At 31.9% G+C, this 24,257-nt stretch overlaps 3 protein-coding genes, 1 long non-coding RNA gene and 1 pseudogene across 4 annotated transcripts; 2 read left to right on the top strand and 3 right to left on the bottom strand.

The window, feature by feature from the left end:
• Window positions 1–3,569: 3,569 nt before the first annotated feature.
• Window positions 3,570–5,130, top strand: LOC104756469 (indole glucosinolate O-methyltransferase 1-like). Its single transcript, XM_010479071.3, has 3 exons — window positions 3,570–4,113; window positions 4,206–4,578; window positions 4,659–5,130. Exons 1-3 carry the CDS (start codon window positions 3,665–3,667, stop codon window positions 4,956–4,958), a joined length of 1,122 nt encoding a protein of 373 aa, XP_010477373.1. The 5' UTR covers window positions 3,570–3,664; the 3' UTR covers window positions 4,959–5,130.
• Window positions 5,131–5,607: 477 nt separating this feature from the next.
• LOC104759322 (F-box protein At1g20360 pseudogene) lies at window positions 5,608–6,579 on the bottom strand (annotated as a pseudogene).
• A 10,309-nt stretch (window positions 6,580–16,888) lies between these two features.
• Window positions 16,889–18,484, top strand: LOC104756468 (indole glucosinolate O-methyltransferase 1-like). The gene is made up of 3 exons (XM_010479070.3): window positions 16,889–17,475; window positions 17,568–17,940; window positions 18,021–18,484. The coding sequence occupies exons 1-3, from the start codon at window positions 17,027–17,029 to the stop codon at window positions 18,318–18,320; spliced, it is 1,122 nt and encodes a 373-aa protein (XP_010477372.1). The 5' UTR covers window positions 16,889–17,026; the 3' UTR covers window positions 18,321–18,484.
• A 430-nt stretch (window positions 18,485–18,914) lies between these two features.
• On the bottom strand, window positions 18,915–20,990 carry LOC104756467 (uncharacterized). The gene is made up of 4 exons (XM_010479069.3): window positions 20,425–20,990; window positions 20,203–20,318; window positions 19,286–19,675; window positions 18,915–19,189 (listed from the first exon to the last, which is right to left on the bottom strand). The coding sequence occupies exons 1-4, from the start codon at window positions 20,585–20,587 to the stop codon at window positions 19,121–19,123; spliced, it is 738 nt and encodes a 245-aa protein (XP_010477371.1). The 5' UTR covers window positions 20,588–20,990; the 3' UTR covers window positions 18,915–19,120.
• Window positions 20,991–22,359: 1,369 nt separating this feature from the next.
• LOC104756466 (uncharacterized) lies at window positions 22,360–23,706 on the bottom strand. Its single transcript, XR_762305.3, has 2 exons — window positions 23,327–23,706; window positions 22,360–22,720 (listed from the first exon to the last, which is right to left on the bottom strand). It is a non-coding gene; the product is annotated as an uncharacterized LOC104756466 (long non-coding RNA).
• Window positions 23,707–24,257: the final 551 nt, after the last annotated feature.

The following is a 24,257-nucleotide window of genomic DNA, read 5'->3' as shown; positions in this document are numbered from 1 at the left end:
AAACTTGATCACCACTTCCAATCATGGACATGTGAAATTAAGATTTAGTGGCTCCATAGTAATATTCCAATTTGTTTATAACTCTGGTGATTCGTGTAATACTAATCAGCTTTTATGAAAGTATAATCATTTTGGAAAATGTAGTAAATCTTTAATCAGCTGTCAAGAGATTCAAACCAAACAATCTCTTCATGTCTTGGCAATTTTTGTTATAGTTGTCAGAATAATGTTAGTGTGCATGCTAGCTATTCCTTAATATTCTATTTTACTCTGTTTTAGATTGTTTTTTTATATTTTTCTTCTTCTTGCTTTTTCTTCTTTAAATAAAAGTCTACATGTTCTTGCTTTTTCTTGATTTCAAAGTTCTTTTATATAATTAATGATGGTACGTACGTAGGAGGATGGATCATAACAAAATGTCAGATCAAAAGTTCTTACATCGTGGTTAGGATGCTTTTCCATGTCGATTAACACTTCTCCGTCATACATATACATTTCAGCAATCAAACTACGGTCATCTGGTAGGTTATCGAGTCCAAATTCACTACTCAGGTGATTAAAAAAATTGTTTGCTTTTAGAATGTACTCTTGGTTACACACATTCGGTTATAAAGGTCTATCAAAATTCAGTTGTACCTCTTTTAGCAGAGCTATAAAGGTCTATCAAAACTATAAAGATAGATGAAAAATCATATGAAACTTGAAAACTTGTATTATAATTTTTAACCAAATAGTTATTTTTTATTTTTTATTGTGGAAAAAAATTTAATTAATAAATTAACAAACTATACTAACGTGGCAATAGAATAGTTATGATATGCCATTTAGATGATCCCTTTCATCTATTACAAAATCACACAATACTATATTTTTAATTATGTTTTCCTTATAATTTACATTTTTTTTGCTCATTTTTGTCATCTACTTTTCTATATATTTCTTTTAAACAGTAAGTGTTACGTAAACACAAAATTATGTTGTTGAAGTTGGTTAGCGTTTCTGAATCATATTCATATGTAATATTCTTCTTAGTCTTCTATGTACTTAAAATTAATAAGATTTTCATTGATTACACTTTCCTGATTTTGAAATTATTTAAATTGTACATTTGTTCTGTTGACGAATTTGTGGAGAAAAGAAAGAAATATTTTTTAGATAATAAATAATTGAGCAGTGTCTCTTTATAGCTTTTTTCTAATGGATGTAGAAAACGAAGCCGGTGTGGTTATATTGATCATCATGCTCGACGACCTTGTTCCTTTCATAGAACAACACTTTCCCAGTGCGTTTCCCCATGCGTTCCACTAACAATGCCGAAGTACTGGTTGTCCCGGCCGTAGGGTTGAACCTGAATGATAAATGGAAAGGATTAGTTAATGACAGTGAGGGAAGTATCCTAACAAACGGTAAGGTAGAATTGCTTACATATCCAGAAGCTTTTGTCGAATTCACTCGAAGAGATGAAACTCATGGCCTGAAATATTTTTTGGGTTTTGAAATTGAGTTTCCGAGAATTCGAAGCAGCTATCTCCAATTGTTGCAACAACATGAGAAAGGGAGAGATTAGAGGATACCTGAGCTGAACGGAACAGCATGGAGAAGAGCCATGAATGAGAAGCGGCCGTGAATCAGGTGGAAGCTGAAGCTTGGCTTTGCCGGAGGATTTTAACCTCCAATTCCGTCTATCAACACACACATATATATATATATATAACATAACATAACAGAAATTGATCAAACAACACAATACAAACATTAGTAAAACGTTGTTAAAAAAACGTTAGTAAAACAAGAGAAACACAATCAAACTGACAAAAAAAAAACAGACATCATTCAAACATTTGACAACATGTCATTTTAACAAGCATTTATCACGAACATTCAAAGTAAATCGGTTCCCAAATCAAAACCTACTTCAAACTAAATTGATTCCCAAATCAAAAGCTACTTCTGAACATCACACATCCACATCCACATTCACATCAATATACTTCAAAACAATAAACAAACCGGAGCAGATCGAATTACCTTGCTTCATTACTTCACATGTAATTGAGTGTGCTATATATAAAAAGGCCGCTAAACTAACTGTACTAAAAATGCATAGTATTTCGAATTTTGGGGAAAATAAACGTCACTCGTGTTCTATCAACACTCTTCATTATAACTACGGAGATATATATGTTTGTTTTGTATGTATATATTATGAACAAATAACTTTAATACGAGTATGATAAGAATATGACCATTTAAAATAGACCAACGGCCATAAAAATACTAGATCATGTGGATTGTGGAACCCATAAAGAGTCAATCGTGAATAATACATTAACTTCGGTTCAAATTTCCAAAACTCATAACTAAACCTATTTCACCAGGACGAGTTTGTCTAAAGCTTGTTTACACTTCGTGTTAATCATTTCTTATAGGTTTTAGACAGGAAACAAAATCTTTAAAAATAAACCAAAATTTTCTAAATAGGCTAATTGATCCAAACAAAACCGTTGATCCTATAGTTCAAAGAAGTTTTATAAACTTTACACATATCATATTTCTTTAAAGTATATATAATTTAGAATTAAATTTTCAAAATTATTAAACTTAGCAGACAACCAATGTTGGTTCCTCCCCAAAAAAAATTACAAAGGCCAACAATTTTTTCCTTTTTTTTTTTTTAAAGCTTGTCGAGGTTGACGATTTAATATAAATCGTATAGTATGGTAAAGATAATGTTGTTTTTAATGTTCAAAGTTATTTTCCGATTGTGGTCAAACGAGGACTATCGCCATTCTTGACTCACAGCTACCGATACACAACTTAATTAAGATTTATCTCTGACAGTCTGACTGCATACACTAACTAACATTCGCTCGGATACTTAACCATATTGTAAGTTTGTCACTAATGAAGTTTGACAATCCGAAATTTCTAATTACCTTTCTGGAAGGACAATTCAAGATGGAGGCCATAAAGGACAATTTGTGAAATTACACTCAATTTGGTCTCTAAAATATGTATATATGACTTATATCATGGCTATTAAATTTACATACAAAAAAAAAGAAAAAGAAAAGAAAACAACAGAACAACAGAAAATATCATGCGAACAGGTGGGAGCCATGCATGCGTGTGTGTGTAATAATATATGTGTGATTCATGTTGATAAGATGATAAGATCGATTAGAAACAAAACAAATGAAATCTTCCGCCAACAATAAAAGTAATTAAAATAAGACAAATGCTACATTCTTTCTTTTTTGGGTAATAAATGATATTTAACTGCAAACACATAAGATAGACATATATACAGTGGGTTACGTATCTATAATCTATCACTTGGTCGCTCACTTAGCAATGAAAAATTAAAAAGTAAATTTTCCTTTGAACATTGACTTCTGCTAATTTAGAGAGAATAAAAAAAGAAACGACATGAGAACAATGTTTAGTTGTTTCAGCCGTCACAAGTGGCTCTCTTAATATTCCACATAGAGCGCTCATATGGACCGGCCGGCATAGTTTTAGCTATAAAAGTAGAAACAAAAGATCCATCAACGAAACCAAAACACACACAGTCTCTCCTTCTTTCCTCGCTTCTGATCAGTGTGATCACGCAGAGTGCCTTGAAGAAAACAAAAACCAAAAAAAAAAACACAAAGAAGGAGAAATGGGATACCCTTTTGAAAAAACCTTAACCTCTAACCCTAAAACCCCAATTGATATTGATGATGATAATGAGTTGGGTTTGATGGCCATTAGACTTGCCAATGCTGCCGCCTTTCCGATGGTCCTCAAAGCTGCCCTCGAGCTCGGTGTCTTGGACACTCTCTACACGGAAGCCGCTCGCACCGACTCGTTCCTCTCACCGTCTGAGATAGCGAGTAAGCTACCAACTACACCTCGTAACCCTGAGGCACCGTTTCTGTTGGACCGCATGCTTCGCTTACTCGCTAGCTATTCCATGGTCAAGTGCAGTAAGGTTTTAGAAGGAAAGGGCGAGAGGGTCTACAAAGCCGAGCCAATTTGCAGGTTCTTCTTGAAGGACAACTATCAAGATATGGGATCCCTTGCTTCTCAAGTCATTGTCAATTTTGACAGCGTCTTCCTCAATACTTGGTAGTTCTTCTATTCCTGCATATTTTTGTGTTCTTTAGAAGCCACTTTTATGCACAAATGAATCTTACGATATCCATACATCATTTTCGCAGGGCAAAACTGAAAGATGTGGTGCTAGAAGGAGGAGATGCGTTTGGCCGCGCACATGGTGGCATGAAACTCTTCGACTATATGGGCACGGATGAAAGATTTAGCAAACTCTTTAACCAAACCGGATTTACCATCGCGGTCATGAAGAAGGCTCTTGAAGTCTATGAAGGCTTCAAAGGTGTGAATGTTTTGGTTGATGTGGGAGGAGGAGTTGGTAACACTCTTGGTGTTGTTACTTCAAAGTATCCCAATATTAAGGGTATCAATTTTGATCTAACTTGTGCCTTGGCACAAGCACCTTATATCCCTGGAGTGGAACATGTTGCCGGAGATATGTTTGTAGATGTTCCAACCGGTGATGCCATGATCTTGAAAGTAAGTTCATCAAGTCCACCTGTTCACTAACACATGTTTTTTGGCTTGTACTTACACCTGGATTTAAATTTGTTTTACAGCGTATACTTCATGATTGGACCGACGAAGACTGCATCAAGATTCTTAAGAATTGTTGGAAATCACTACCGGAGAACGGTAAAGTTGTTGTCATTGAGTTAGTCACTCCTGATGATGTGGAGAATGGAGACATCAACGCAAACATTGCCTTTGACATGGACATGTTGATGTTCACCCAATGTCCCGGCGGAAAAGAGAGATCACGAGCTGAGTTTGAAGCTTTGGCAGCAGCTTCCGGCTTCAACCATTCCAAGTTCGTTTGCCAAGCTTATCACTGCTGGATCATTGAGTTTTGTAAATAAAATGTGTAAAATACAAAACTAAATCGTCGTTACTTTTTGTTTTTCCTTTCGGTTTTGGTGATATTTGAATTATCTTTGTTATTTCTTATTTATCATCTTTGTTTGAAATGGTCATGCATGTCTTTCGTCTTTAAGCAATGAAATAATAATAAAAAAGCGTTTTTATTTTTTATTTTGTTACTTTAGTCACATGAATTTAATTGTTTCTTTTGATAGAGTTCACAAGTCACAAGTGCATATTCATCATAACTCAACTGTCGGCTACTTCTATAGGAGACTTAAACAGAGGAAGCAAATGAAATAGAAAAACACGATTCAACTAATCAACTAACTCCTATGAAATAGCAGAACTGCAGTCACGTTCCCACAACTTAGCAACTGCAGAAACAGATTCCTAACTCCTACACTTCAGGGAGACTTATTCATGCTTTGACCAACCCAAAAATATCTAGTTTAGTTGGTTGTACTTGTGTATTAATGAGTCCCATAACCGCGGTCAAATAAGGGATGCGTTTGTCATTCGAATCTACGATAATCTTTGTCTGCTCATCCAACTCAATAGAGAACAAGGAGGGCGTAAACTTATAGAAGTCTCTAAGATTATTACGCGAACACCATGTTGACCCCAAAACTCTCCAACTATTAGTTTCTAGGTCATAAACATGAACCAGACCTTCGAAAGTACTCTTCCTCTCTCACACCACAAGACGCTTGCCGTCGTACGCAACCATGTCCCAGCATACAAGAATATTCTCTTCCATGGGTACAATCTTGATCCGCCTAGCAAGTGTCCATTTGGAATTCTCGAATAGTGTGTAAACTGAGATTGTTTCTTTTGTGCCCGATATTAAGGCCAAGCGATTGATTTTATCGTCCGTCGTCAATAGTAACTTCATATCAGATTCTCGATGGAATATGGAAGGAATCATTCGTGCTTGCTCCGTCTCCGGATTGAAAGTTACGATGCTTCCGTCGTATCTCAACCAGTGAAGAGTGTCGTCCAAGTAAACATGTTTCATCCGCGTCATGAGGTCACTTTTTGAACCAGAGTTGATGGTTGTATCTGATAGTCTCCAAGAGTATCCGTCGCTGATCTCGAAGCCGTACACCATTTCCATCTCAAGAATGCAAACGATTTTAAAACTTTTGCTGGTTCGGTTTTGATTTACCGCAAAACCAACACACATTGCTCTGGTGAAATCTTTTTTGGAATAACTTCCACCAACTATCATAGGTATAAGCTTTGATCCATGGTGATCAAGGATTCGAAACGTCTTTGTGAGGGGATTTACAATGAAGAGACCATTTACGTAAAGAGAAGGCCAGAGCATGAGCCGTAAATGTAACATATCTTATTACCATAGGAAGACATTTTTTTTCCGAATGATATAGAATCGCATGACGAGACCAAAGGCTGACAGAAGATGGAAGAAGCACCATATGGTTTAAGGTTAAACAAACTAGGTTTGAACCAGGAACAATATCTCATTTGAAAATCAGAATCATCATCATCAGATATATAAGATTGGAAATATTTATTTGTGCATCGCATCATTACCAAAGATTTATATTTCAATCTGAAGAAAATTTCATCGAGAAGATGCAAAGGCAAGTCATCCATGATCATAGTGGAATGAAAGTTCAATGATTAACTGCCCAACTTGTTATATAGACAACAATTTATAGCATGAAAACAAAAAATAACAATCAATTCAAGGAAAATCTTATCACTATAATTAAATTAAAATTATCTAGATATAAAATCTGTCACATTTTGACGTATTTGGAAATGATATATAAAAGTTTTCATTGTCTTAATTTGATGATTTTATATAGTTACTAATAATAATAATAATATATATTGATATATATATATATAGTGCACACTATATGTTACAAATAATTTTATCAGTTATTAGTTTAAAATATGTTATAAACTGCAATATTCAAAGATAATAAATACTTATAATTAAAATTTTATAAATTTAAATAACAACGGATTCAAGCAAAAGGTGAAATTCTATCAAATCCATCTATATATGAACTAAAACTATTATTTGGGGACTAAGAAAATGCACAACTCAATTTTATTAGTTAGTTGACAAAAAAAAAATATTAGTTATTAATTTGAATGTATGTTAGATATATTATCCTCTTTATAATAAAACGGTAGTACACAACATTGTTTTGTAGATTAGGACCCGTGCTAAAGCATGAGTTAAAATTTATTTTATTTATATTATAATTTTAGAATAAAATATAATTTATATGATTGTTTTTAAAAGTTTTTTGGATAAAATACTATGCAATAAAATCATATGTTAAATATGATGGTTTAAAAAAACATCTATTTTGTAAGTTTTATATTGTTAATTTTGTAAGTTTATGTATGAGATATGGTTATGTTTGTTGTTTGATTTTATTTTAATTTTTGAACATATTTGGTGAAAGTGTTTTAATATAACCCGTTATTATGTAAGATTTTATTTTTAACTGCACAATAAGATCCCATAAATCACGATTAAGTGTGATAAATTACTAAGATTTTATTCTTTTTTATGCCTAACAATATATATTTTGTAACAATACATAGAATACTAAAGATTTTATTTTGGAAATTGTATAAATCATTGGAATATTTTCTTTCAGAGGATACTATGAATTATTCTTTGAATTATTTTTTGTAACCAACATATATTTAATTTATAACCTATTTTGTAACCAACTTATGAAAATTATATAGTCTACAAAAAAAAGTTGTGTACTTCCGTTTTATTATATAGGGGTTGTTTAACCAGTTTTTATAAAAATTAATGAAAATAAAATTGTGTGAAATTTAATATATTTTTATTTTCTATATATTGTCTCTACTTCTAATCATTTTAATATAAATAGTATGATTAACAATAAATTAAATTTTGAAATTATTATTTTCTGTTATATCATAGGATGATAAAGCAATTATGTTATGATACCATTATGTTTTTTTAGTACATATAATTTAAATACAATCAAAATATAACTTGTAAATTACTATAAAATACAAATTTGAGTTGTGTCTTTAATACAATATATATGATTATTAAATATAATGTGAGGTTTTTATATATTAGAAAATTATTTATATTAAATTAGTCTATCATAAATTAATTTGGTTTCAGTTTTTACTTTGAAATGTATGAAACCATTTTATAGTAATAGGACAATTAGTTAAAGCAAATTTAATTAATTTTTGTACGTTCGTTAAATAATTATGATAAATTAATTTATTTATAGTTTTTTTGAAAAAAAAACTGAGAAATATTCTAAGAAAAAAAAAGTGTAATACCTTACTTTGATAGATAAATTATGTTGTCCTATATATTAACTTTATTTTCATATCTAAAGATAATAGTTAACAACAAATAATTTTATAATATGATAAGTCAATTTTAAAATAATTTATTAAAACGATATCATAAAACATATATCTTGTACTCTAAGTCTAACTAATTTTTATAATAATTCATGAAAATAAAAGTGTGTCAAATTTAATATACATATTTTTTTTCTTCTATAAATTGTCTCTATTTTTATTCATTTTAAAATAAATAGTATAATTAACAATAAATTAATTTTGTACATATGTTTTAAAGACAATCAAACTGTAACTTATATAATACTATTAAATACAAATTTGAGTAGTGTCTTTAATAAATTATATATGATTATTGAATATAATATGATTTGTATATATATATTTGAAAATCTTCTATATTTTTTAAATTAGTCTATCATAAGTTAATTCGGTATATGATTGGACCGACGAAGACTGCATCAAGATTCTCAAGGATTGTTGGAAATCACTACCAGAGAACTGTAAAGTTGTTGTCACTGCTGATGATGTTAATGTTCACCCAATGTTATGGTGGAAAAGAAAGATCACGAGCTGAGTTTGATGCTTTGGCTTCCCCCATTGCAAGTTCGTTTGTCGTGCTTATCACTGCTGGATTATCGATTTTTGTAAATAAAATGTGTTAAAACATAAAACTAAACTTGTCGTTAATTGTTAATTTCACCTTTAATTATTCCCTACTTTTGACTTTGTGACTTTCCTGGAATCACAGCGACGTACCATTCAAAATAGACTAATATAGGGACAATTTTAATGTTAGACATGAATTTTGGTCCAAATAACAAAGTCCCAAATATTTCATTCAAAAGACACTTTTAAACTTATTCATTTGATTTAGTATTTGCCTTTTATAAAAATTATTGAGAGGATAAGTGTTAGTTAGGGTTAGATTGCTGAATCGAAAAGAAAAGAGGAGTAATATATCATGATGCAGCCTGCAGGTGAGGATCATAAAAAGGGTGTGGCTCAATGCTTGATTTTATTACAGCTACGGCTCTATGCTAATTGAATCTAGTGTGATCTTGTAGTGATTTGGAGTTCTGGACCTCTCTGTTTTTAGTGGTTAGGTGACCCTGTTTTATCAAATAGACCATAAGTATATATACATGTGGAATCATTTGAGGGTTAATATATATTAGGACCAAACACAGAGAAAAATATAATTCTAGTGACACAAGTTGAACATTTGCATTCATACTCTTTGTCTACATGGGTGCAGATGAGAGATTCAGCAAGCTCTTCAACATGATCATCACTTCCATCATGGACATGTGAAATTAAGATTTAGCGTACAAAAAAAAAAAATTGTACCATATGGGATTTTCTTAGTGACTCCATATTAATATTCCAATTTGTTTGAAGTTACTTATGGTGATTCGTGTGATAGTTACTAATAAATTACGATAGTTTATGAAAGTAATCATATTGGAAAATATAGTAAATCTTTAATCAGCCGTCAAGAGATTGAAAACAAACAATCTCTTCATGTCTTGGCAATTTTATCTTTGGCTGGGGTGTGATCACAGGAATAATAATATAAAGTTGCCAAAAGGAAAGTTTCAGAAAACCAAAAACAAAAATTATTCATTCATTTATTTATTTATTGACGAGGTTTTCAAGTCCTGCAAAAACAAAATATGTAGTTTTTAGAATGAGAAAATTGGATGTGGACTGTAGTTACAAGACACTTGTACTTGGAAATTACCCTGTCAGAGATACTGGACTTGGAATCGAGACCACCAAAAAGTGTGTGCAAACCAAACGGAACGGATTGTGTCTTGACATCCGGCGCATTTTCCGTGAATTTCTCGATATAGAACATTGAATTTAACTTCATGTCTACGACTATAAGGTGATAGCACGCAAGTTTAAAGGACGACTCAAATCCAAAACTATTGTTTGGTCTTAGCTTGCTTTTGTCGTTGTTAGATCGATTCACGGATCTAAAATTCTCTTTGGTGTTTAAGAAGGCTGTTGAATTGAGGGCTGTCATTGTTGAAACTAAGGCATTAAGTTGAATCTCAGTTTTGCTAAATATGTGAGTGTGCACTGATGCAAAATAGTTTGAGCAAAGGATGATACAAGCCTAGTCGTACATAGGTTTACCACTGATGATCGACTCACCAACTAAAGCCTCGTAAAATGAATCCGTAGCCATGGCTTGCACTCCAAGGCAGGTGTGTGGGACACTACAGAAAGGGCAAAAGATAGTACCACAAACACAGAAAAAATTGTTTGCTTTTAGAATGTACTCTTGGTTCCACACATTCGGTTATAAAGGTCTATCAAAATTCAGTTGTACCTCTTTTAGCAGAGCTATAAAGGTCTATCAAAACTATAAAGATAGATGAAAAATCATATGAAACTTTGAAAACTTGTATTATAGTTTTTAACCAACTAGTTATTTTTTTTTAATGTGGAAAAAAAAATTAATTAAGAAATTAACAAACTATACTAACATGGCAATAGAATAGTTATGATATGCCATTAGATGATCCCTTTCATCTATTACAAAATCACACAATACTATATTTTAATTATGTTTTGCTTATAATTTTCATTTTTTTTGCTCATTTTTGTCATCTATTTTTCTATATTTTTTTTAAAAAAACAGTAAGTGTTACGTAAGCACAAAATTATGTTGTTGAAGTTGGTTAGCTTTTCTGAATCATATTCATATGTAATATTCTTCTTAGTCTTCTATGTACTTAAAATTAATAAGATTTTCATTGATTACACTTTCCTGATTTTGAAATTATTTAAATTGTACATTTGTTCTGTTGACGAATTTGTGGAAAAAAGAAAGAACATACCAAATAGAAGAGAACAAAAAAGAAAAAGAAAAAAAAAAAAAAAAAAAAAGAGATTTCTTGTGGCACACGTTTGAGGATTGGCATTCATACGCAAAACTTGATCACTTTTAGCTCAAGAGTTGCATAGATGGAGAATATAACTAACGTGGGTGGACTTAAAAGTTACCATAGACAGTTAGGAAAGATTAAGAAAATAAAATTTTTGTTTATTTCATATAAAGCATAATTATGATCTTAGACTGACCAAGGAAATAGGTTTCCTAAGGTTAATTAGAGAGATCTAGTATGACAGCATCATGGACAGATTATTTTATTACATATAGATGAGAAATAATTGAGCAGTGTCTCTTTGTAGCTTTTTTTTAATGGGTGTAGAAAACGAAGCCGGTGTGGTTATATTGATCATCATGCTCGACGACCTTGTTCCTTTCATAGAACAACACTTTCCAAGTGCGTTCCCCCATGCGTTCCATTGACAATGCCGAAGTACCGGTTGTCCCGTAGGGTTGAACCTGAATGGTAAATGGAAAGGATTAGTTAATGACAGTGAGGGAAGTATCCTAACAAACATTAAAAAAAAATTTGGCCCATTATAGATACATGTATTTCTCTCTCCAATTATTAGACTTGCTTCTGTCACATGTTGAAAGAAGGAAGCTGTAACTCTCCACTCTTTGGCCGAGACACTTGCATGTGCAGTCAAGAAGACAGACAATTCTTCGTATAAATATAATTAACAAAAAAAAAATATAGATGTAAATACATTTCGGTACTCATCATAACATTATTCAGTTTATAAGTTATAACTAAGTGCAGATATGTCAATCGTGAATGTTAACATTAACTGCGGTCCAAATTTCCAAAACTTAAAAACTAACCCTATTTCACCAAGATGACTTAATTAGTGATTTATTATAGGAAATCAATTATTTTGTATTGATTTATTATAGGAAACTAGGTTAGACCCGCGCGATGCTGCGGGATATTTTTAATATATTTGATGTTAAATATATAATTTTAATTTTCTGAAATTATATTAACATAAAAATTATGATTTACACAATGATAAAATATAGAAATGTACTGAAATAAAAAGCTATAATGGTTTGTAACTTCGTAGTATTTGTTATGTATTTACATTTTAAGTCAGATAAATTTAATTGTATAATTGGCTTAACGAAAATTCAAACGCTACAATCATCACGGTAAAAGAAATCACATCTATATTCGTAGTAAATCTATGCTATAAGATAGACATATGATAATTTTTGTGTGATAATACGTAAAAATTATGTATGTTGCTCCAAGAATCCAATAACTATTTATCCTCCACACAGGCTTGAGAGATTAGTAGTGCACTCTTAGAATGAAGTGTAAATTAAGCAATTGTATGGTTTTTTTTTTTTGGTCGAGAAGCAATTGTATGGTTTGTTCTCAAATTTAGATTACCAAAGCGTTGACAAAAATAAACAAAATAAATAAATAACGTAACTGTTCATAACTTGTTAATATCACAAATCAATACTATTGACTAATGATAGAAGTGATGTGGAACATAAAAGAATTTTTACTGGACATGAAATGTTTAACTGTATTATTTAATTTAATTGGCTATCTATTTTGAGATTTTACAAGTTATAAATGAAATGAAATGATAAATGTTAACTGGTATTTGTTTTTAGATTTTATTTGTTGATCAACTTGTGAAATGAATCATTAGCATGCAGGTTTTGATAACATTGACTTTGTTTACATTTTTATTGAACAAGTGACTTTTTGTGAGTTATATGTTTTAAAAATCTATTTTAGCAATTTCGATGCATTCTAAATTACACATCTGTCAACACAGCCGGCGAGTGATACAAGCAAAGCAAGCAAGTTTTTGCGGCCAATTATTTATTAAAAGAATTTCAGCCCAAATATTGTGTAGCTATATGTAGTCTAGTTGTAGTGCTCAGTTTATTCTGGCCTTCACATTCTCGGTTCGAGTCTCCTAAGATGTTAATCTTTTATTATTATTTATTTTTCGTTTTATTCATAAATAATAGCTACAAATTATTTATAAAATATTTTTCTAATAAATATTACTTTTTTAGAAAATGATGGAAAAAAAAATCAATTAACCTAGAGATCATTCTTTCTTCTTCCTCTAGCCTCTTTGCTGCACATTATTACCCTTGTTCACTATTGTCTATTTCTCTAATTCTCTGGTTCTGAATTTGCCATCTCTAACCTAGAGTTCATCTTATAAATTTAATTAGGTAAGCTTTCTCGTTTGGCTGTTAATTTTTTTTTTCTTTTAGTCACGGCAACATATGTAATACATTCATAAATGGAATAGAATCATAGAAACGTTTTGTGCACCATATTCAATTATATAATATCGATAATGTTCTGCCTCTTAGTCTGTTAGTTCCATTCTTATATAATCTCTATATATCTTCATTCTTCACTTATGTTAATTTTAATAATTTTTTTTTAGTACGATGACTGCGAAACGAATAAGAAAAAAAAAAATAACATGTGAAAAGCAGTCTTTCTTTTTTCAGTTCGCTTGTAGCTGTGAAAAAACGTAGCACCGGCTCTATCTGTCAACGTCATCAATTATCTGTCAACGTTAGATATCTTGGCAATTGGGTTATCTCATCAATTATGTGTCCATGTAGGCAAACAAAAAACTTATGTGTATTAATGTTATAATTTTATTGGTTAAATATTTTAACTGATGTGTCAACTCCTCCTTCAACTAAAAAGCTGAGGTGTCAACAATGGAGAGAAACACATTCTACTTTTATTGTATTGATCAATTTGGGTTATAAGTTTTATAAGTTATAACGAAGTGTAGATATGTGTTTTTCGTATGTATATATTAACTAACAATTTTGATACGAATAAAAAGTCTCTCTCCCTTCTCTCTCTCTAGAATTTTTCAGAGAGCGAGAATTTCATATACGCCGAATTTTTTTTTCGGTGTATAAAATAAAATTTAACCAGTGTTATAGCATGGGTACTTATCTAAAATCATTAACAATAGAAAACTTACAAAATAAGTATTTTTTTCAAACCATCATATTTAGCATATAATTTTATTGCATAATTTTTTATCTAAAAAAACTCTTAAAACAGTCACATAAATTATATTTTATATAAAAATTATAATATAAATAAAATGAATTTCAAATCATGCTCTAGTCCATGTCTTAATCTAGTATCCAATGATAATAGATAGTTGTAGTAAAAAAAGTAATAAATCAAATATGACTGAATCAAACTAAAAGTGAAATTTTTTCAAATGTATCTTATTTTTTTTTTTTTTTTAACTATTTGAGGCCTAAGAAGAAAAAAATATCAAATACCAAATCCTAAAGGAAGGAAAGTAAAAAATGACAAAATAAGTTTTTTTGAAACTAACAAAACAAGTTCTTCCACTTAATTATAATGCAAAATCCCTCAATCGATCGGTCGGATTCTTAGAATTTTCTTCATTCTAATAAGTGTAAACTGTTATACAAATGCCTTGATTTGTTATTATTCCGTTAAAAACATAAATGAATCACATCAGCCTCAAAAAAACTTGCGAACGGAAAATGGGTTTGATGTCTCATATCTTTTTATATATTATACAAATATGTCTGTTTGCTCATCAAAAGCTTATAAATGGGAAATGGATTTCATATATTTGATCGAGTACGGTTCAGTGATCAAGTTTATCACTGCTGGATTATTGAGTTCTGTAAATAAAAATGTGTGAAAGACAAAATGAAATAGTCGTTAATTTCATCTTTTTCTTTTTTAATGTACTGTCATACAATCTCTATCTTGGAGTAATAAAAGTGTGTTAGTTTAACTAATTCTACCGGAAATAACGTCCAGTTACTTCTCTTATTTCTTTTCTATTCAATTCTTTCGGTAAAAGTTACAAAAAGAAGAAGGCAAAAGCTATATAGAGGCAACTATATATAAAAAGGCCGCTAAACTAATTAAGTGTATTAGAAAATGCATAGTATTTCGAATTTTGGGGGGAAATAAACGTCGTCACTCGTGTTTTATCAACACTCTTCATTATAACTACGGAGATATGTCTTTTTTTGTATGTATATATTATGAACTAATAACTTTAATACGAATATGATCCGTACAATGATATATAGATTCGAGTGTACTGCTGATAAGAATATGACCATTCAAAATAGACCAACGGCCATGAAAATACTAGATCATGTGGAACCCATAAAGAGTCAATCTTTGGCCGAGACACTTGCATGTGCAGTCAAGAAGACAGACAATTCTTCGTATGAATATAATTAACAAAAAAAAAAAAAATAGATGTAAATACATTTCGGTACTCATCATAACATTATTAAGTTTTAAGTTATAACTAAGTGCAGATATGTCAATCGTGAATGTTAACATTAACTTCGGTCCAAATTTCCAAAACTCAAAACTAATAAACCTATTTCACCAGGACGAGTTTCTCTAAAACTTATTCACAGTTCGTGTTAATCATTTCTTATAGGTTTTAGACAGGAAACATAACCTTTAAAAGTCAACCAAAATTTTCCAAATAGGCAAATCGATCCAAACAAACCCGTTGATCCTATAGTTCAATTAAGTTTTATAAACTTCTACAGATATCATATTGCTTTAATTTATATTTAATTGAATTAAATTTTCAAAATTATTAAACTCAGCAGACGATCAATGTTGGTTCCTCCCCCAAAAAAAAATTACAAAGGCCAACCATTTTTTTTTCTGTTTTTTTTAAAAAGCTTATCGAAGTTGATTTTATATAAACCGTATAGTATAAAGATAATGTTGTTTTTGATGTTCAAAGTTATTATTCGATTCTGGTCAAACGAGGACTATCGCCATTCTTGACTCAGAGTCAGAGCTACCGATCCACAACTTAAGATTTATCTGTGACTACATACACTATCTAACATTCGCTCGGATACTAAACCATATTGTAATTAACTTTAGTTGGTGGTCCATTATGTGGCTACTTTTAAAGGATTTCAGGTTCCTTGGACTAATTAACCTTATAATACATACTGATTGAGTCCAATAATATAAACTAATGAAGTTTGACAATCCGAAATTTCTAATTACTGGAAGAACAATTCAAAATGGAGGCCATAAAGGACAATTTGTGAAATTACACTCAATTCGGTCTTAACTAAAATATGTATATATGACTTATATTATGGCTATTTGATTTACATACATACAAAAAAAAACAAGAACAACAGAAAATATCATGCGAACAGGTGGGAGCCATGCATGCGTGTGTGTGTGAGTGTAATAATATAATTCATGTTGATCAGATCAATTAGAAACAAAACAAATGAAACCTTCCGCCAACAATAAAAGTAAATGAAACCTTCCGCCAACAATAAAAGTAAATAAAATAAGACATGCTTTTTTTCTTTTGTATAAATGATACTATTAAACTGCCAAACATAAGATATACATAAATGTCAGTACGTTACGTATCACTTAGCAATGAAATTTCAGTGAATTTTTCCTTTGAACATTGACTTCTGCTATTTTAGAAAAAGAATAACAAACGACATGAGACAACAATGTTTAGTTGTTTCAGCCGTCACAAGTGGCTCTTACTATTCCACATAGAGCGCTCATATGGACCGGCCGGCATAGCCGATGATATAATTTAAGAAAGAGGAAGTTAAGTTTTAGCTATAAAAGGAGAAACTAATTAAAGATCCATCAAAGAATATACCAAAACACACACACACACACAGTCTCTCTCCCTCTCTCTCTCTCTCTTTCCTCGCTTCTGGTCAGTGTGATCACGTAGAGTGCCTTGAAGGAGAAGAAAACAAAAACAAAAAGGAAGACAAATGGGATGCCCTTTTGAAAAAACCTTAAGCTCTAACCCCAAAACCCCAATAGTTATTGATGATGATAATGAGTTAGGTTTGATGGCCGTTAGACTTGCCAATGCTGCCGCCTTTCCGATGGTCCTCAAAGCTGCCCTCGAGCTCGGTGTCTTTGACACTCTCTACACGGAAGCCGCTTGCACCGACTCGTTCCTCTCACCGTCCGAGATAGCGAGTAAGCTACCAACTACACCTCGTAACCCTGAGGCACCGGTTCTGTTGGACCGCATGCTTCGCTTACTCGCTAGCTATTCCATGGTCAAGTGCAGTAAGGTCTTAGAAGGAAAGGGCGAGAGGGTCTACAAAGCCGAGCCAATCTGCAGGTTCTTCTTAAAGGATAACATTCAAGATATGGGATCCCTTGCTTCTCAAGTCATTGTCAATTTTGACAGCGTCTTCCTCAATACTTGGTAGTTCTTTTATTCATGCATATTGTTGAGATCTTCAGAAGTCACTTTTATACACAAATGAATTTTACGATATCCATACATCATTTTCGCAGGGCACAACTGAAAGATGTGGTGCTAGAAGGAGGAGATGCGTTTGGCCGCGCACATGGTGGCATGAAACTCTTCGACTATATGGGCACAGATGAAAGATTTAGCAAACTCTTTAACCAAACCGGATTTACCATCGCGGTGGTGAAGAAGGCTCTTGAACTCTATGAAGGCTTCAAAGGTGTGAATGTTTTGGTTGATGTGGGAGGAGGAGTTGGTAACACTCTTGGTGTTGTTACTTCAAAGTATCCCAATATTAAGGGTATCAATTTTGATCTAAATTTTGCCTTGGCACAAGCACCTTATATCCCTGGAGTGGAACATGTTGCCGGAGATATGTTTGTAGATGTTCCAACCGGTGATGCCATGATCTTGAAAGTGAGTTCATCAAGTCCACCTGTTCACTAACACATGTTTTTTGGCTTGCACTTACATTTGGAATTATATTTGTTTTACAGCGTATACTTCATGATTGGACCGACGAAGACTGCATCAAGATTCTTAAGAAGTGTTGGAAATCACTACCGGAGAACGGTAAAGTTGTTGTCATAGAGTTAGTCACTCCTGATGATGTGGAGAATGGAGACATCAACGCAAACATTGCCTTTGACATGGACATGTTGATGTTCACCCAATGTTCCGGCGGAAAAGAGAGGTCACGAGCTGAGTTTGAAGCTTTGGCAGCAGCTTCTGGCTTCAACCATTGCAAATTCGTTTGCCAAGCTTATCACTGCTGGATCATTGAGTTTTGTAAATAAGTGTGTGGAATACAAAACTAAATCGTCGTTACCTTTTTTTTTTCCTTTCGGTTTTGGTGATATGTGAATTATCTTTGTTATTTCTTATTTTTTCATCTTTGTTTGAAATGGTCATGCATGTCTTTTGTCTTCAAGCAATGAAAAAAAAAAAACCTTTTTTTTCTTTTGTTAATTTAGTCACATGAATTTTATTGTTTCTTGTGATAGAGTTCACAAGTCACAAGTGCATTTCATCATAACTCAACGGTCGGCTACTTTGATTTGTTTCCTTCCTCTCTTCCACTCACGAGAAATAACTAAACGGCTACTTCTCTTATTCAATGTTTCATGTTCACGGAAACCTTCATATGCTTTTAAATTTTAATTAATGTTCAACTCTCTCTATTTATATGTCGCATTATAAATAGTTGGAAAAATAAGAAAAGGATAGGACATATAGATATAGTACTACAACTCTCAATTAAAGCTAAACCATACTATATGCTTTTTTATTTTCTAGAGAGGGGACCCAAATTTCTGAAAAGAAATCTGAGACATATGAGTGAGAGCTAGCAGTGGTGGCCACCACAAAAGAAAAGAGAGACACGAACTCAGTAAAAAAGGAAACCATTAATTTTATAAGAAAAATGCATATCAAACAAAATAAACCCTAAAGATTCTAAAGAGCCCTACCATAAGAGAGACAGAAACAGAAAAGCTAAAGGAAGAATGATTACACAAAACTAAAGTTAAGTTGAGATTAACAATAAGATCAAGAACGTAATCATTCTTCCATTAAAAGCTTCCCTTCTCTTATCTCTCTACAGAAGAAGATGAAACATGGCTACACTACACACACCTACTAGCTTCACCGTTACTGTCATCATCACCTGCACACACATACACCATCAAAAGATTTTATAAATCAAATCATTTTAGTATTGAAAAGAGTTTAACCTTTTTATATGTTGTTAAGTAAATGTTACCTGATGTGCTGAATTAGTGGAAGTTGGTAAAGGGTTAATGGAAGTAGAGTCGACTTCTCCGGTGGGGAGTGGAACCGCCGGATTACTATTGATGAACGGAACACCGTCTTTACCAGGAACTGTCACCGACGTGATCTCTGACGGAGATGGTCCAGGTGAGAAAGCTGAACCTTCTCTAGGACCTAATGGCCAGGGGTAAGAAGAAGGAGATGAGATCACCCCTCCTTCTGAAACAGGAACAGGGGCGATTGCTGGTGGTTGCGATGGTGTTGATGCCGCCGCGGCGAGGATGACTTGAACTGAGAGCTTCTGGTTGAGTTGGCAAGTTTTGGGAACAGATGTGGTGTTTGTGAAGGAAAAGTAGTAAGAGCCTGTTCTTGATGGATACCACTGAGAAAACAAGAATCATCAAGAAGTTGGATTAAAATGTAATGTATCGTTAGGAGTAACGTTTGAAATTTCAAACTTTTTTAAGTATGTAAATTAAAGATTTTAATACAGTCTAGATGCTTTTTAGTGACTGTCTTAAACTAATAGATGCTTCTTAAACTGTAATTATTGAGCCCTGAACATATGACTTTTTGATGTGTATTAAACTATTAAATATAAATCATTTATCAATTCTCTTTTGTCAGAACAAAGCATCGGATTACAAGTTGTATTAATATCCACTGAAACTATCAAACTATTGATTATAAAAAGAAACAAAAACAGAGGAAAAAAACAGGGGAAGAGGAGCTTTTTTGCCAATCTCAAGAACAGAGAGGAAAAAAGGGAGACATGTAAAAAAAAAGATCAGAACTTTATGAAATTTCTGCGAAACCCCAGATGAAATTCTCATCCTTTCAACCAATTTCACAATTTTGGTAACGAATTAAGAAATGTGAAAGTGAGAAAGAGGGAGATGTATAGATTACCGTGAAGGAAGTGGAATTAGGTTTTGTAAGAAGAGTGGCTTGAGTGAAGTCACAGACATTGAATGCATCTTTGCTTCTGAAGATGTAAAGATCGTATCCGTACTTGTGTCTGAAAACTGGAAAGTGTACAGAAAGATCAAACCGTTTTGTTAATTAAGAGTAAAAATCTAAAGAAATAAGAAAATTAAAGGACTGGTTTTGTAAAAAGAAAAGAGCACTTACCAACGGAGTCGCCGACATGAACAGTTGGGGTTTTCCAGACAGAGACACCGTCGACGAGAAACGTGGAAGAAAGAGAAGGTTGAGAGAAGAGAGAGAGGAAGCAAAAGGAGTAGAAGAAGAAGAAGAGCATTGAGAGTCTGAGATGTTTCTGAGACCAAACCATGTTTTTTTTTTTTGCTTGAAATGAGGAGTTTTTAGAGAGATTCTGAAATTAAAAAGAAGTAAAGAGCTTCAATGATGTCTACCCTTTTTATCTTTGCAGGCCTCTCTCTCTCACACACACTTAGGTCAAAAGAGAGGTTTGGTGCCTATGGACAGAGCTTAGGGAGAAGAGAAGGAGAAAAAGGGATGAGAGAGAGAGAGACAGAGATAGAAGTATTTTGAGAACTGTGTAAGTGAGTGTCTGTCTTTTTTACTTTTATGTATGTGTGCGTTTGTGTTGAACAAATGGAGAAGATTGAATATTTTGAGGAGTGTTTTACTCTATTTTATTAGTTTGTCCCATAACTATACTTTAATTAAGAATGAAATATTATTATCTGATGAATTTGAATTATGATCATTTTAAAAGACATTTTGACTCATGCAAGTCTATAACTAGTTTTTCTTGGATTTGTTTCCTTATGCTTGAAGGTTGACAATATTAAAATTGTCTCATAAATATACATGCATATAGTATTATATTGAATATTAACATCTAATAATTCGTTTGAACTAAACTTAATCACAATGCTCGTGGTTTATTAGTTCAAAAATAAGATTGGAAGACAGGTAATGCACAGACGAGAAGTAGGAATCTTCCAAGAATAAGTAATTTTAGTAAACGGTAAAACAAAAAAAAATAAGAAGTTGTCATCATGTTGATCACGGGAAATTATACTTTGCTGACAAAAAATCTGGCGAAAATAAGTGAAGTACCAAAAAAATACATGTATAATGTACATTTAAGAACCAAAAAAAGAAAAGAGAAAAAGGTAATAAAGTGAGAATATATAACAAGATAATGATGGTGATTATTATTCTTAAATCATTACGCCTGTGATTTAACCCCAACATGTTTCGGATGCTCCCTACTTTACACAAAATTAAGTTTATAATTTCCTTCTACCGTTTTGTTGATTAGAAACTTTTTCTATCTTTAATCACACGGAAATAGAAATACTATAACCAAAACTTTTCGACACAACTTTATGGGCTGGAAGCAATTATACACATATCTTTGTTTTAGGCAATGCTAATCTTATCTTTTCTTAAGATAATGATTGTACATTACTTACTACTATAATTTTTTGTCGAAATTTCTCATCTCTAATCATCTATACTATTAAAAGGGAAGCATTATTTGCTCTGTACAAAAAGAATGGCAAAATATGACATTAAATACCCCTCATAAAATTAAAAAGCATATAAAAAAAAAAGGTTATGCACGTAATTTTAATGGAAAAAGGAAGCGGACCTTATAGGCACCCGGTTTTTTTTTGTTCGGATTGTGTTTTGTGTATTTGGATTGAGAACACTTATCACAGTTACCAAACAAATGTACATTCAACGTAAAAACACTCGGGCCCATAAATTGGACAATCGGCACATAACCTGGATATTTGTATTTATTGAGACATTCAATATTTTATAAACAAGCATTCTATAATTAACAAATATTAATTATAACGATCATTAGTTCCCTAAAACAATTAGGATCATATCAATGAAAAATCAATAATATTAATGTCTCCATAATCACGCACCTTACCTATTTCTGAAAATGATCATATATTGCAAAACGAGTAAATGAATTTCGTGTAACAAAAACATTTCCTAAAATTGAACAATTATATTAAATAGGACACAAACTAAGGAACTATTCCATATTGATAGAATTACAATGAAAATCGTTTTTTAATGTTAACTTAATTAACGATAGAAAATTTCACGAAATCTCAGAAATTTACTATATTCCTATATGATCATTTATTCGCAAAATATCTGCTAGGTCTATTCTAAATACATGGGTCTCGAACTATAAATAGATAGCTCTGCAATTATCAGTATAGCGTACAACAATATACTCCATACACATTTTATAATCTACAAAAAAAATGGCTGCAAATAATGGAATCACGAGCCTCACCAACATTAAGCCTTTCAAGACGACTTGGAAGATTCAGGTGCGGATCATTCATTCGTGGAGACAGTATACTAATTTCACCAGAGAAGTCAGGGACAGTCTTTGAGCAACGTTGATGGTCAGCTATATGTGGCTATATCAAGAATTACTTCTAAAAAAGGGCTTAAGGTGCTAATAGTTGATAAAGATGGGAAACCACAAAACAAAAAAAAAAAACCATGAATGTGATGTTCAAAGAAGTTTTTCAAAACCTATAGGCAATTTATGGACACAGAATCACTTACGACACTTAGGTATGCATTTTTTAAACTATATCAATATGTTATTGAAGAACACATGGTTTACTTCATATTGCTTTAGCTTATTCTCACTTATCTAATTTACAGGTACATGCTGGTCAAAGCTTGAGTGATAATTACAAAAAACCAAATTGTCTAAGATATGTGTGGCATTTATATGATTTGCGAGAGGCTCCCATGTAACATAATATATTCTTTAAAGTTTTAGTTATTTCAGCAAATATTACATTATCTATCATAACGATATCTATTTAGACTTTAAGCTGGGAACTAAAATTTCATGAGTTTTTCCTAAAACTGGTTGACCACAAATTTAATAAGGAAAATCTCAAGAATAAGAAATTGAAATCTGAAAGAGTACCATAGCCTTAAAGAGTATGGGTTTCAAGATTTATACAAAGTATGATGAAAAGCATATGTTTCTTCTATATCGTGAAGTGATCGTACAAAAACCAGATAATATAAAAATTCACCGAACCTGATGGCGATACAGTTTCGCTTGCGAGCTATCTATCTGTCTTAGGATCTATTAAATATTAGCAAGAACCTGACAATAGATTTATAAAACAATAATTAACACCTGATAGAAATCTCAATACTTTGTCCAGAAATACAAACAAAAAAACAAACCCAAAACCAGATAAATGAAAAAGTGAAAATTGAAATTGCTTATCTTCGAATATAACAACAGATTTAGTGTTGTATTCACTGGATTCCGTAAATTATTGTGAAAATTGGATTTCGATTGATGTTTCAATTGTATATGATATTGTTGTAGACGAAGGATGAAGAAAAAGTCTTCTCAAGAATCTGATTTTTCCTGTTCTGTAACTGTTTGGGTCGGAGAGTTCTAGAAGTGTTTTTTTTTTCTCTTTCGGTGAGTTTTTAAGGAAAACAAAAAAAATTACCGATCGGTTTAGATAAATTAGTGGACATGGCAAATGGATAAGAATTTTTGGCTAAATCAAGGCCCATCACATATTTGTTAGGCCAAGAGTTAATAACTTATAAAACTAAACTATACGATTGAAATGTTATTAATCTATTACATACATGGCCATTATAAGATCATCTTAACAAATTCTTTACTTCATTCACAATATGTACATTTTTACTCCCTTTATGGTCCATAAACGAATTATAACAACAATCCAAGTTACTATAAACTCTCAATTGAATTTACCTTAAAAGATAGATAATTTTAGGTCCCAACAAATAAATATATTTTCAAAACTTAAATTAAAAAAAATAAACAAGTTTTTAAAATCAATCCCGCGGGTCTGAATCTAGTTAATTATAAATTATAAACTTTATCACATTAACATTTACTATACACGAATGGTCGAATTTCCTTTCCCCCATTACTTTCAAATGATATTTTTATCACATTAAAAGTAAAATAAAATAAT

The sequence above is a fragment of the Camelina sativa genome, chromosome 17, assembly GCF_030686135.1.
Source record: "Camelina sativa cultivar CO46 ecotype springtype chromosome 17, ASM3068613v1".
Lineage (NCBI taxonomy): Eukaryota > Viridiplantae > Streptophyta > Magnoliopsida > Brassicales > Brassicaceae > Camelina > Camelina sativa.
Note: the sequence above shows the minus strand (reverse complement) of the source record. Positions and strands in the feature narration are given on the sequence as shown.